General features: G+C 40.4%; 1 protein-coding gene across 3 annotated transcripts in view; it reads left to right on the forward strand.

Moving 5' to 3' along the window:
- OSBPL1A (oxysterol binding protein like 1A) overlaps positions 1-14,914 on the forward strand; it is a 78,416-nt gene that overhangs the window by 37,522 nt on the left and 25,980 nt on the right. For all 3 annotated transcript variants that reach the window (XM_055703553.1, XM_055703555.1, XM_055703554.1), the window contains one exon: positions 10,433-10,595. In XM_055703553.1, the coding sequence (XP_055559528.1) occupies positions 10,433-10,595 (163 nt within the window). The remainder of the gene's footprint in view (positions 1-10,432; positions 10,596-14,914) is intronic.

The raw sequence follows: 14,914 nt of genomic DNA on the forward strand, positions 1-14,914 counted from the left end.
GCTACTTGGATTGCCTATCTGGGAGTAATAAACTGATTTATCAGTAAATAGCTTTGCTACAGTGTTAAGCATATATTTCCAGGAGAAGTGGGCTTGTTCTACCTATTCAATTCATCTTTAGTTACTTTTTGCACAAGGGGGGCCTGAGTAGCAGTGAGTAATATACTGCATTCTTGCAACAGAGGAAGTAAAACCAAAAACAATCCCCCCCAAAAAAACAAAGCAAACCCCCCCCCAAAACCTAGCCACCACTAGATAAGGGCAAAAGTGGTTGAGATCATTCATGAAGAGAGAAGATCTGTTCCACTGAATTTGAATGCTCGGATTATCTAGTTGTTCTGCATGGCAATGATGGGTGTTCTGTTGTGTCTCCTTGTAATATACCAGTAGGGATAACGGTAGTGGTTTGAGACTAGCAATTATTTATAACAAAAATAAGAACAGAGCAGCAGTATTTCAGATCTCATTCACAGTATGCAAATGTATTTTTGCTAATTTGATCTGAGGTGGTGAACTTTTTGTTTGGATTTCAGTAGCCCAAAGCATGGTTATCTGTCTGCCTAACTGCTGGACAAACTTCCATATGACATATTCTAATTTCAGGAAATATCTTATCAGCCTGCCCAGGGCTTAGCTGATGTCTGCTGGCTGTGGCCTGCTTAGGGACAATTTTCCTCTGAGACACTGTTCTGTCCTTACCCCTAAGAAGAGACAAACTCCTTAATGCTGCAAGTCCTCCTAAAATCTGAAGTATAGGTGAGATTTTGGCATGTGTGTGTCTCTGTGAAGTCTGATTCTTTAACACTGGAAAGTTGAGAAGAGCATGTTCTGGGCAACAGCAAGTGAGAATGCTTTCCAAGGTGGGTTTTGTTTGGAGATCAGAACTCTAGCACTGCATTGTGAAACTCACCGTTGACTTCTGGCCTGTGTAGACATTCAACTTTTTTCATTTTTAACTGGTTTGGTTAGCATCCAGAATGAAATAAAAACTAGCAAATAAGACATTTGCGTTGTCCATAAATGCAGAACAACTATACAGCTTGCGTGTTTGTTTTGGAGTTGCTTTTTAATAAAACTTGTCAGTTATTTTTCATGAATAATTAACAAGGATCCCAATAACGGAGCTTGAAGAACAGACAACCAGCTTCAGAAGTGTTAATTTTTTTAATAGGAAGCTGGTTTCACTCTGAGTCACTAAGAGCCAACAAAAACAGCAAAAACATGACAGTTGCTTCAGAAGATAAAACATTAATACACATGCATTTGCTGTGATCCAACTGGGAAGAAGTGTGGGGGAGAGAATACAAAGGGCTTGATCAAAGAAATCAGTTGTGTATACCAAAAAATACTTAAAGGAAGTAGTTAGAGCAAAACTGCCTTAAAATCTCTTTTCAAAACAGTCCTTAAGAATAAAAAGGAAATGTTTCCTGTGTGTGTTTTTAAGAACCCCTGCATCTTAAAGCCTGGTCTCTCTGTCTGTGGGACTAGTTAACTTCAAAGATGTCTTGAGTCTCTCAAAGGGAGAAGACACAGAAAAGTCCTTACTAGATCTGAAAACAGACAGCAATATACTGTTCTAGTCCTGTTGGCATTAGTGTAATATATCAGCGTGAATGAGACCCTTAGTTTGGGTAAGGTTACTTGTGACACATTCCTCTGAAGAAGTAGATGCTTAATCTCGCTATGGCAGAGATGTTTTTTTTTCTGGTAATAGTGTAGCTCTGCAACTTGAAACAATCTTCCCAAACATGTACATCGCTGCTGATGTCATTCAGTCTCAGCTTATTTTGGCATAAGCTATTGGCAAACATGAATAGCAGCCATATTTAATTTCAGCTTTACTCAGAATAGAAACAATACTTAATGGAAAACAACAAAATCAGAAGGCTTTTTGTTTGAACTGCTGATACTTGACTGATCATTATTATAATACTGGAACATGAGTAGGGACAGAATGCACTCTGGAAACTGGCAACTTCTGCAGCTTTCAAACCTAAGCAGAGACTTAGGAAGTCTCTAAGAAGAAGACTTGAAATTGCCATTAAGTCTTACTTCAGAAACAAACCAGGAAAAACTCTGTGAAGTCTTGACCAGTGCAGAATCACTTTGAAGAAAGCAGTTTCTCTGATAAAAAAAGCTTAAACCGAAGCTTTTAAGCCATAACCATCCTTCTAATCTGCAACCAGAACTGAAATCTTTGCAATTTTTTCTTGCGCTTCTAGACAGGTTCTTGGCTCAGAACTACAACATTCCCCACTGGTTAAAACTGCGGTGCTTCATCAGCCTCTGAATAAACAAACTTTGACATAGCCAAATGTGGAAACAGGAGAGGGGAAGGAAGGCAGCAAGGTCCATGTTGAGAAGGAAGTGTGAGTGTCTTAGGGAAAGGTGGGAGGCAAACTTGCCTTTGTCCCTAGCATGTGGATAGTTTAGAAACTGTTAATCCAGGCAGTCTTGAATCATGGAGTTTTAGAATAGACTTATATGTTGCAAGAAGGGTACTGACTGCTCTCAGCGTCTCCAGCTCTCCTCTTGAACAGCAGTTCTGTTGCTACTTTGATGTCTGTCTGTGTTGGTGTGATCCTGCTAAAGTCTGAATTTCTTTTGTGTGGATGATAGCTTGGTTCTTGCTTCTGGCAGTGGTTCCACTGTCTTTTTAAGTTTTATGATTATATGTGGTCCTTCGTTACCAGAATTTTATTATTTAAGTCAGTCAGATATAGAGAAATTATAACTTTGTACTCAGAAGAATGAAATGTGTCCTTTTCAAATCTGCCCTGCTAAACTCCTCCTCTTAAACTTTTGAGGTGAACATTTGTAGTTGACTAACAATAAGTCCTTGTGTTCATCTGGAGAATGATTAAGGCAGAGTCTTATGACTTGATTTACGAAGCCTTTTATTTCTTCTATAGGCTTTGAGATGTGAGTAGATTTACCAGGAGTTCAAATAGATATGTATGGTAGTCTTTCAGCCTTTGTACAAAAAGGAACTTTAGTGCTGATGTATCCTGTATATGGATCTGAAAGAAAGCAAAATGTTACGTTAGCCTTCTGAGTTTTTTGTTTGCTTTTCAATTTGATGATCTCAGTAAGATGTGGTACTCTGATGCTGTAGCTGTAGTCAGCTGGCCAGACTTCTGAGATGAAGACTGATGCTGTCTTGTGATACAGTAAGTAACCCTTTACTTGTCGTCAGTGAGCTCAGCTTACCTCCTTGATTAACTGATAACATCTTGTTTTACATTTCAGTAGTCGCACTAACAGTAGTTCAAGTCACTGGCAAGTGCTATCTAACTATTCTATTTTTAACTGGAGATCTGATAGATTTCTGCAGCCAGGTAAATGGTAAGTTTATAATACAGAGAGAGAGAAAACCTAAGCAAGAAACAATGGTTGAAGCAAAGCATGACTCTTGGGATCAGTCCTCTGTGCCCTGGGGTGAGCCAAGGCTATGATGAAGTTGACAAGAGCTAGTTTACTCCAGCAAATGAAGAGCTCTGATACAAGGCCTTACAGCACGTTAAGATGTTCATCACAAGTTTCTTGTGGTTGATGGTGGTGGGGAGTGGTGAGTCAGCAGGGGGCTGTGTGGAAAGGCCTGTGTGTAAACAGATGAGAACTCCAAAAGTTTTGTATGAAATATTTACATGCTTTAGCAATCTAGCGATGTGTTCATGAAACTGATTGCATCTTTGTTTTTGCTTTAATGTGAGCAGTGTCACATTTGCAGTTTTATGACATGTCATAGGAGTATTCATAAAGCACTTGTTCCTTTCCCTAATGCTTCAAATACCTGAGGTGTGCTTGCAAAGAAACATAGGGAAACTTTTGTTCCTTTGTTTAAGGTACGGATTGTTAGGAAAAAAGCAGGTGATACACATTAACATCATGTACTGATGAGTGCTTAGTGGGAGTTAGTCCCATGAGTAAAAATCAAGCCTTTTTATTTTCTTTCTGGAAAACTTCCTCTGTTAAATTTCAGATGTGGTTAAAACTATAAGAACTCCATGTGAGAGCAACTGGTTTCAGTTTTCAATTCAGCAGCTTAAGCAACAACTTAGCTATTGTCGGAAAATCTAAAAGCACTTTTTCATAGAAGCATATTCTGTAGAATTAGTGCTGCAGAAGCACGCTTCAAAGTTAGCTAACAAAATACGTAGATCTGTTCAATTTCTAAACAGAGATGCCTAGTGGAAGATACTCGAAGTCTTTACATTTCTTCCATGATGAAATGAAAAGGCAGGTTTTGTTCAAGACATGGAGGCAGACCTGAGACTTCTTGAAACTATGTAGTTCTCATTCTACGTTAAATGTAATAGAATAACAGATTTACTCAGCACTGGTTTAAACTGGTCATCACAAAGAACTGGTTTATGTAAGGAGACGCTAGCAATAGGGACTGTATTGTACTAACAGCAAAACTGCAGCAATGTGAGCTTGTCTGTTAGAATAGACAAATAGAATACATATCAAACTGCATTGAAGTTATGGTTTGCGCTGATTGCCTCAGATGTTTTGGGAGGGGTTTTCATTTAGTATGAAGGTCATAGAAGAAGGGAAAGAATCCTCACTTTGGATTCCCAGTGCTTCCTGTGAATAGTTTTCCATAGTGTAATGTGTTACAACACAGAGCTTTGTAGGTCCTGTCTTGCAGGATAATATGTCCTGTTGGAGTATCTGACCCTGGAAACTAACAGTTTCATATAAATAGATACAGTGTGAAACAAATCTGAGGTTTGATTGACATTTACGTCATCACAGAAAGCAGGATTACATTTCTTAATGTCAGGAGGTACCTACAGAAAACTGTCAATTCTACTGTAGCAGTGTTTTTCTCATCCCTTGGTTACATGTTAATTTCCAGCCAGGTGTTAGACTAGCCCTTAGCTTGCTACTGAAAACTTGCACCTTGTGTCTGTGCTTTGTGGCAGACATCCCATAAGCGGTGACGTTTTTGGGAGGATGGAATTTCTGTGGCAGTTGGACAAAGCCATTCATTTTGAAAACCAACCCCACTTCTGAGTAGTCAGAGACATTGAGGTAGTGTCATAGGCTGTTTTCCTGCACTCAGCTTACTGCAGAGCAGAATCAGTACGCGGCGTACTGACGTTCCGGCAGAGTCTGGCTTCAGATCCTCTGGTGGTTGCTATGTGAAAGAGGTGGTTCTTCCTTCCTACAGCTTGAAAGTCTGCATATTTCGGGCATTCTGATTCCTAACACTGAAGTTGAATGGTCTTGAAAGTGAAATTCAACTAAACCACCTTGCAGTGTTGTGAAGACTGTCTTAGAATTTTTTCTCTCAGTCCAGGAGAACCTAGAGCTAAGGTATGCTGCCTTTTAATTTGCTACTCTGATGTTAAAGACAGGTAGCCCTACATGTTGTTGAGGTGTCTGTATTTGTTCTATGCCTTGCTTGCTATGTACTGTTTTTAGGATTTACTTGCAGCTGCAATAGCACGTTGCTGGGATGATGATTTATTAGCTGGGCATACAGTGGTGTGACCCTTTCCTACCCCACAAAAGTGCCACTGTTGTTGGGCATTAATAAATAAAAAGCATCCAGTACCAAACAAAGCAAGTATTTTGTGTGTTGTACTGAGATGTCTTCAGGATGGACAGAGAAGCCTTGGTTACAGGCTAGGCTATGACAATATAGTTCAAGACTTCAGGCTTTAAGAAAAGAAGGAAAAAAAAAAAAGAGGAAAATAGTTTTTTGGTGCGTGTCGCTGGTCTCCCATCTGCTTGATGGAAGCTGAGGGTACAGAAAGAAATGGGCCTGGTGTCTGTTCACACAGATAAGCTTTTTGATATTTCAAAATAGGCATGTGAACTTTCTGCTAGTAATATGCAGTTGAAGGAGTTAACTTTTAAAACATGTTCTTGTGCTTAGCAGGATTTCTAACAGCATGGAAGGACAATAGAAGTGTCTTCAAATAGCTTATTGCATTCCTTTAGAAAAAAGAAATAAAGGTCTAACTGCTAAAATAATTTTACCATTTAAACTTGCAATTCAGTGCTTGCAGCTTGAAGGACTCAAATATTTATGGGAAGCTGTTGGAATCAGATTCCCTTTCAGTTAAACCAGAAATGAAACCAGTTACCAGAACATGGATATCAAAACTCTTCAGTGGAGAAGTGTTTCTTTTTTAAAAAAAATGAATTGTTGCACTGACCTAGATACTGAAATCTTGGTAGGTCTGTGTATCAGACTATAACCGTGTCTATAGCTGTAAGGTTAATGAGTGAGTATTTACACTTCTGTGAGACAAAGCTAGATAGTTTCCATCAGCAATTAAAACCCTAAAGTTTTACCATAATAATATTATTCTCTTTAGAGATTACAACAAGATGGATCTTCACTGTTGTTGTCTGATAGTGCAAGCACAAGCCCAACTTTATTGATAACCATAATTGCTCTTGTGCAGAATAACTCCTTACAAGGGGGTGAGATAGGAAGACTGACCAGCTGAAGATCGGGAACCTGGCTGGCCTCATGCTGGGCTTGCTAGAGCTCTCTGTGGCACTATCCCTGTGGAGCTCAGTGGAAAGCTTACAATGCTGATGGTGGTACTGGCATTGTGGGGACCAGTGACAGGGATCAAAAAGATGACAGCTGTTCCATAGCTGGAAGATGAGGAGCTGAACCCAGTATGATGTGAATTGCCATCTGTCTCTTTCTCAGCTCAGGCACCACTACTAAAGGTACAGAAACCACAGCTGTATCCCAAGCTGTGCAGCCATACGCAGGCTGTCAATAAAATGTCCCTTCTGATACTTCCCTGAGTGTGCTCAGACTGCATTTCCAGAGCTATATCCAGTGTATACACTGATACCTGCATCATTTTGGTGTAATATTTACAACCTTACATAAGTATTTGTCACTGTCTAAAACAGTGCAGAACTTGGCTAGTGCAACTTCGTGCACTCAGCTAATCAAACTTCATGATATTCCTCTGAAAAATGTTGGTCTGTGTGTGTCCAGTTAAATAGACTGAAATGCGTATGCTTCTGAAAGAGAATGTTTTCTTTGTCGTTTTATGCTTGTCTTCCTGCTTTATACATAGATCCTAAAGATTTTGTGTCAATAAGCATTTTTAAAACTAGTCTGGAAGGTCCTTCTACAATCTTGCAGTTGTGTTTGTGTTGGGACAGTGAAGTAAGACAAGACGGGGAAGAAAAAACTTTGGGAAGGAATAAAGCTGAAGTTTAATCTCCAGAAATGGTGGTGGAGTGGCCGGGAAGATGGAATAACTAACCTCAGAATTTAATCATAAGTCAAATCTTGTGAATGAAAAATGGAGTGTGGCAAAATTATGCGTAATAGCAATCTACTTAAATTTTGGTAAAACCTGAGACTCAGTTGGTCAATTATGTTGTTCAATAAACTTATGCTTTGAAAATAGTACCGATCTGCCTGCATATTTCTTGTTAAGCTTGGAAGAAAGGAGTGTGTGGTTCTGGGGGAAAAAACCCCAACAAATCAAACCACCCCCCACCCCCTGGACAACAAAAAACCAAACCAAAGCATCCTGCCTTTACAGTTAAATTATTCCAAGGGTTTAGGAAATATATCTTGTCAATAATAAAAGACAAGGTGATAAAAGGGTGGTATCACTTAAAGCTGCTTTGTGTTTAAAAAAAAAAAAATAAACAGTATGCTTATTTCAAACAAGATTCTTTCTCCAGTGATATCTGTATTTTTTTAAGAGAGTACGTGGAGGTTGTAGTAACTCTGCAAGCATTGCTTTTCTAGAGGTGAAATCAGTCAAATAGTGGCTGTAGAGCCACCCCCCCACCCCCCCCTGAGTTCTCACATTGTCACTGTGGAGCTGTTTTGGTGCTTAAGGACATAGTATAGTTACAGACAGTATTTCCAGACCGCTACCTTCAGAGAGCTGCTGGTGTAAACTCTTACCCTTCACGGAGTACTAGGCTGTACAGATTCGCAGAGCTGCCTCTTGGCCCTCTGGAGTGTGTGTGTCCATCCCACAAGCTCAGTATTGCTGACAAAAGGTTTTTATTGGTTTTTCGTCTCCCACCCCAAGTACTGAATTAATGCTTTAACACAATGAACCCCCATTTAAAAAAAAAATGAACATCCCAAAAGTTACAGGCAACAAACTTAAACACGTTTTCTTTTTTCCTTAGCTTCTGGCTAGTGTCATGTTCCTTATGTAACAGATGAAAAACTTTTTTTGTTACCTACTAGTAGTGTGTAATTGCTGTACTAGTAAGTGTTGGGCAACTCGAAAGCCTGGAAGTACACAGAAGAGTGAACCTTACTGTAAAGCTGGCTGTTTATTTTCCAGAAGGGGAATTTACTTCTAGTATACCTTCTACAGTTGTGAATAGCTTTACATTATGATAAGGCAGAGGAACCTTAAAGTCATAAAAGACTTTTCTGAGGGAGGTGTGGTGTCTTAAGCCTGTATCTGTTGTTGCTTGTTCAGTCATACTACTGTGCTTTTAGGGGATGTGGGAAAAAAGCTTCATCTGGGTTTTGTCAGATACATTTTTACTTTTTTTCAATTTGCTGTTAAATATTGAAATATAAGTGTTATGTAAAGATTTAAACCACCCAGTTTATCAAAACAGAGCATTAGAGCATAAAGGCATCTAATTCAATACTGCAAAAAAAATGCAAATAGCACATTAATTACTGGTTTTGCTTTGCTGTTTAATAAGAATGGAAAGTCCCATTTTATTTTCAGTCCTTTCCCCTCCTTCAGGAGAGTGAAATACTGATGCTGTTTCTCTAAATGGGCATTTCCTTAACTACTTGATAGTATAGAAAATGTAACCCCTGCAGAAACTGCTTAATAACAGATCTTTTGCAGTGGTGTGTCTGATGTGTGTGAAACATTGCAGTAATTGGCTTTGTTGGTATTGTTGGAATGAACTTTAAATGAAAGTGACAGTAACTAGTCCAGACTTCTTTCATTTTGTTCAGGGTAAAACTATTAGACAGTAAGTGACTTATTAGTTTTATTGCTTTCAATTAGCAACCCAATTTTATACTCTGGTAATTATCATTTAATTGGATTGCCCCTTTACTCTTAGAACCTGGCAACCAAACCAACTGATGCAGTGTTTGGCACAACTGAGGAGGTGAAAACTTCTTTCACAAATCTTTCTCTAGACGATATGGTACTGCCAGCATAGCAGCTCTTCTCTGGAAGTGGCAAATCTGCTTTAGTATTTCCTTCCTAGCCTCTAAATTTGCACCCCCTCATTTATGCCAAACTCCAAATCCACTCTTCGAATGGTTCTTATAACCCAGGGGGCTGAAGCCTCCAAAGTAAAGCTGTAATGTAAAATGTAACCAGATAGGACACATCCATGGTTCTTAAATCAGATTCAAAAAGGTGATGCTGGTATATGTGTGAGTTGTCCCTGTAACTGTTCCAAGAGATTGTCATGTCCTCGTGTGTTCTTAGTGGAGGGAGAATCAGCATTGTAAACTGACCTTTGAGAGTAAGGTAGAGGATGAGGCAGGGGTTGGGGTGCTTTTAAAAAGGGACGGGAAGGGAGGAAGGAGAAGAGGCTGTGGTTTAGGAACCGAAGGAGAAAAAGCAGCACGTTTCTCCCAGCCCAGCAAGGCTTCGGAGGCCCTTCCTGAGCCTTCAGCTCCAATCCTCTCCCCTCCCCTGGCAGAAAGAGGAGGTGGGAAGGCATGAGCAAAAAAAAAAATGAAGAGGAAATAGGAAGGACATGTTGCTCTCCCATTACTAGTCCTGGACTCAAAATGTGGATAACATCATCCTCTCTGGAGCTGATTGCCTGTGTGGGCTTAAAAAAAATGTCCACCATCTGGTGGCTGGACGACTTTTTTTTTTTAATTTCGTTTGTTTTGTCATCTTCTGCCTCCTCTGTAAACTGTTTTGGGAGCGGGGAGAGAGGGCTGTTTATATCGACATTAAATCAGTTAGTAGAGGAATGTCTTTTTTAACCTCCCTCTGTAATCCTCAGGGTTAAATGTTTTCAGCTCATAGTTCAGTCGCAGTTATTTGTAGCTAGCATTCACATTTGCTCTGTAATTCAATTTAGATGATGCTGCTCAGCCCAAATTAGAGCAGACTAGTACAAGGAGCTTGGTACATGTAGAAACCAATCGCTAACTCCATAGTTAAGGTCATCCAAATAGAGTTGTAAGTATTTCCCCTCAGTTTTAAGGTATAGTTAGTTACTTGGCTTGAATTCATTTGTGGAATTGGGGTTTATACCCTCAGAGCTTGTCAGATTTCTCAACTGCTGAAAATGCTGAGTAACAACCTTATTTTCATCACAAAAATACTGTAATATTTTCATTAATCCATGTATTTTCAGTTCCAGCTGTTTGCCAGTTATTTATTTGAGTTTATTTTCTGAACAGCTTCCAGCTACACATTCTCCAGAGACATGAGATTTTATTCATACATGTATCTACTTATAGGTGAGGAATTTGAAACTGGAGCATGAGCAGGAGAAAAACAAGATCTTGTCAGAAGCATTAGAGACGCTAGCTACTGAACACCATGAACTAGAACAGTCTCTGGTTAAGGGGTCTCCGCCTCTTAGCATCATCAGTGAAGAGCAGTTCTATGATGCTGTTTCAGGTAAGTAGTGATGTTTGGAATGTGAGTGTGTAGTCATGTTTGTGGTGAATGTTTGTGGTGAATGCAGTGGGGGTGGGGGGGTGGGAACAGTCTCACTTTAAGTGAAGTCTCAGCCTTTCTAATGTGGAACTAATTTTAGGAGAATGCTTCATGTGCTTTATGAGTGGGCCTCTAAAAATTTGCCTGAGTCCGGCTGTAGAATTGGATTAGTTTACCTTAGTATAATAAAAAGTTATAAAACCACGGGGCGGTCATGAAAGGTCTGATTCCTTAGGTGACTACGCCCTTTTTTTTAAATAGCAAAAGTTAAGTTAAGGCTCCTATTTTAGTGGATGTAACTGTATCTGGTAGCCTTCTGACTCACTTTCTCCATGGTGGTGTATGTTTTTTCTTTTGTTGTTAAGACTGATCCATAAAAATCCCTAGTTTTGAGGGATAATGAGGTTTGTTCTGTTTCAATTTTGTCTACCTTAAGTGTCACAGGTGGAAGAAAAGGATGAATCAAAATACTTTGTGTATTTCTGAAATATCTTTTCTTTTTCTGTCTGCTCTTCAGTTTAGTATCTTTCATATTATCACATGCAAAACACAAAAATAGTGATTTTGGAAAACTGAACTGCATAAGATGATTACAATGTGCATCTGTATAGAGAGGCTGTACATAGTGCAGCTCAACAATAACTCTAACTGGGTGATCCCGCAGCACACAGCTGTCTACCACTATGAAGGATCTGGAAAAGCTTGAGGGTGAACATAATCTAACTGTAGCAGTCAATTAGGTTGTGATGGCATACTTCATGAGCAGCTGTGGGGGTGCTTTTTATGCGAGCTTAACTGTCTGATGCTTCTGGTGGGTGAGAAAGGCAGTGTTCCTAGAATCCTTGGTAGGTGTTCTGCAGTGTACAACTTAAAGAATAAAAACAACCAAAGTGGAGTCTATGCTCGAGTAGAGCACTAGCACAGGAACACAGTGGATCAACAGCAGGCTTTGCTGCTTGGTGCAGTAGCAAATTATCAAGCCTTCAAGGACGAGATGAGATTGAGGAGCACTAGAAACAGGTTATTCAACCAGAACCAAAAGAACAATTCTGCTGGCAGGCCTCAGGCTTTTTCACTTGTTGCAACAAAGCTGAGAACAGTTGTTTATCCGGTGTTGCTGGAACGTAGTCTCTCCAGCCAGGCTTTCTTTGTGTATATGAGAGAATACTCAGCTTTAAAGAACTGTTAGTTTATATATCTCATAACTGACCAGTCTCTAAATCTTCTTGAATGGAAGTGTCCAAAGCCTCTTCTCTAGGTGGGAGAGGTGGTAGTTTTGTCAGGTGAAGCTGCAAACAAATTGCATCAAGTGGGTATGTGTAACTGTGAAACTTGTTAAGTATATGTGTGTGCGCGTGCACACACACATACTTTGAAGGGACCTTGAAGTTCCACCCCCCCTAGACCAGGTTGCTCAAAGCCCCATCCAGCCTGGCCTTGAACACTTCCAGGGATGGGGCATCCACAGCTTCTCTGGACAACCCGTTCCAGTGTCTTGCCATCAAGAATTGCTTCATAATATCTAATCTAAATCTGCCCTCTTTCAGCTTAAAGCCATTACCCATATCCTATCACTACGTGCCATTGTAAAAAGTCCCTCTCCAGCTTTCTTGCAGGCCCCCTTTAGGCGCTGGAAGGCTGCTGTAAGGTCTCCTAGAGCCTCCTCTTCTCCAGGCCAAACAATCCCAACTCTCTCATCTTTCCTTTGTAGGAGAGGTGCTCCAGCCCTCTGATCATCTTTGTGGACCTCCTCTGGACCTGCTGCAACAGGTCCATGTCCTTCTTATGTTGGGGGCCCCAGAGCTGCATGCAGCACTGCAGGCAGGGTGTCATGAGAGTGGAGCAGAGGGGGAGAATCACCTCCCTTGACCTGCTGGCCACGCTTCTTTTGACGCAGCCCAGGATTCGGTTGGCTTTTGGGGCTGTGAATGCACATTGTTGGGCCGTGTCAAGCTTCTCATCCACTAACATTCCCAAGTCTTTCTCCTCAGGGCCGTTGTCAATCCATTCTCTGCTCAGCCTGTATTTGTGCTTGGGCTGGCCCCAACCAATGTGCAGGACGGTGCACTTGGCCTTGTTGAACTTCATGAGGTTCACACGGGCCCACCTCTTAAGCCTGTCAAGGTCCCTCTGGATGGCATCCTTTCCTTCCAGTGTGTCAACTGCACCACACAGCTTGGTGTCATTGTCAAACTTACTGAGGTGAACTCATTCCTGCTGTTCACGTTGCCAACAAAGATGTTAAACAGTGCCCGTCCCATACCAACCCCCGAGTAACACCACCTATCACTGGTTTCTACCTAGACATTGAGCAGTTGACTGCAACTCTTGATTGCGACCATCCAGCCAATTCCTTATCTACTGAGCAGTCCATCCATCAGATCCATATGTCTCCAGTTTAGAGATGAGGATGTCATGAAGAACAGCGTCAAATGCTTTGCACAAGTCCAGTTTTTTCCATATATACATATATAAAGCATATATGTAAATTCTTTCTCCATTAGAAGTTACTTGACAAATTCATCTTTATTGTACTTGAAATAATTTTCCAGCACAGACTCACTTTCTTGACTGGCTCTCAACTTCATCAGGCATCTGTTAGGTTGTCTTCTGTAGGTTGTTAACATTCAGTGCTTTGCAGTGATTAGGGTCCTCTCTGTCTCTGAAGGCATGTGTTTGGAGGATGGCCATTTGTGATTGAGGGGGTGCGGCTAGAGAAGGGGTAATGTGACATATTTTCCTGGCTGCTGGATGCACTTTACGACTTTCACCTTGAGCACAAAAGGAATTAGTTTTTTGTGGGTGTGATTTGGAGTGGGGTTTTTTTGCTGATCACTGGGATCCTGGTAATACTTTCTTGCTTTTCTGCCATGTCTATGGAGTCTCAGCTAGAAGGCTTCTTATCTCTGTATGACAAGATACAGTGAGAGCAGGGGGGTCAGGAATATTTGACACTGGCTCAGAATTTGGGAATGTGGGTCTTCTTTCTTGGGCTATTGAGAAACAGGAATACGATCATAAACATTTTTATAAGAAAGCACAGTGACTAGGCCTAGTTGTCAGAAGCTAAAAATTTCTATCTCCAGAAATCTAAACTACTAGGACTTTGTCTTCAAAGCTTTTGCTAAACTTGATTTGCAGTCTGATAGTATTAAGTGAAATGATACTGATTTTGGATAAATAGTCATATCCCTGAATTATCTTACTAGGATAATAGGAGATGGAGCAAACACCGATGTATTTTAACAGGGTGATGTGACAAGTTATAGTGTCTGTCAGTGGGAAGATGCCACTGCTTTGAGAGTGTTTTTATTAGGATACCGTCTTATTCTAGCTACAGTTCTCTGAGTTTTTAAATCTCCAACGTAGGAGTGAGTTTAGAAGTGAGAGTATTGCATAACTAGGCTTGCACTTTGAGCTGAAGAATCGTTAGCTTTGACTTGACAGGTTGAAAGAAGAAGCCACTGCTACTTTTTGTTTCGTTTTTTAAAAGAATGTTGTCTGCATATTAGACACTTCTGCATGTTTACTCCCCCAAAAAAGTATTTCTAGCTTTGATAATTCAGTGCAATGCAAGAATTTTCAAACAGGTTTTGGAACAAGTGTATTAGAAAGGATATGTCCACAGCAGCAGCTACTTGTCCCCATTTACCATGACGTGATTCACATTTGTAGAGCAATCTGATTGCATCAACCAGGCTCCTGAATGAAGCTGAATCAGAAGATACAGTCCAGTTGCTATTGGACAGCTAATCTGAAGAGAACACCACCAGGAATTTATCTAGTTCAAGTGTCCAGTGATCAGCACTATCTGTTTGGCTTGCAAATCTGCTTCAACTGAGCTATACTGCCTGCTAATGTTGGCATAGATGAAACTGGTCACTCATAAGTCTCTGTTCTGTGGTCCTGTGTGTAGAAATTGTAGATACAATTACGGAAATATCCTCTTTCTTTTCCAGAACTGTGGTGAAAAAAATGTTTGTAACGTGGTAAGATTGCTTACTGAAGTAGTAGTCTATTTTCTCAAGTCTCTCTCCTCTTTTTAAGTGATGTGCTACTGACTATCAATGCTTTCAAAATGTTGTGGTAACTCCTAAGTCCCTGCAAGGGGAGAGCAGTAGACACTGGACATGAAAGGAAGAACCTTCAGGAAATGGGAGTTATTTGTGTTACTGAAGCATGGTATCCAGTGTTAAGAACTGTAAAGTTAAGGGTGTTATTAATCTGAACTCTGATAGCAATAGGTTGGTCAACAGTGTCTCCTGGTGTGCTGATCCTCT

This window comes from Falco cherrug, chromosome 3, assembly GCF_023634085.1.
Source record: "Falco cherrug isolate bFalChe1 chromosome 3, bFalChe1.pri, whole genome shotgun sequence".
Taxonomy (NCBI): Eukaryota; Metazoa; Chordata; class Aves; order Falconiformes; family Falconidae; genus Falco; species Falco cherrug.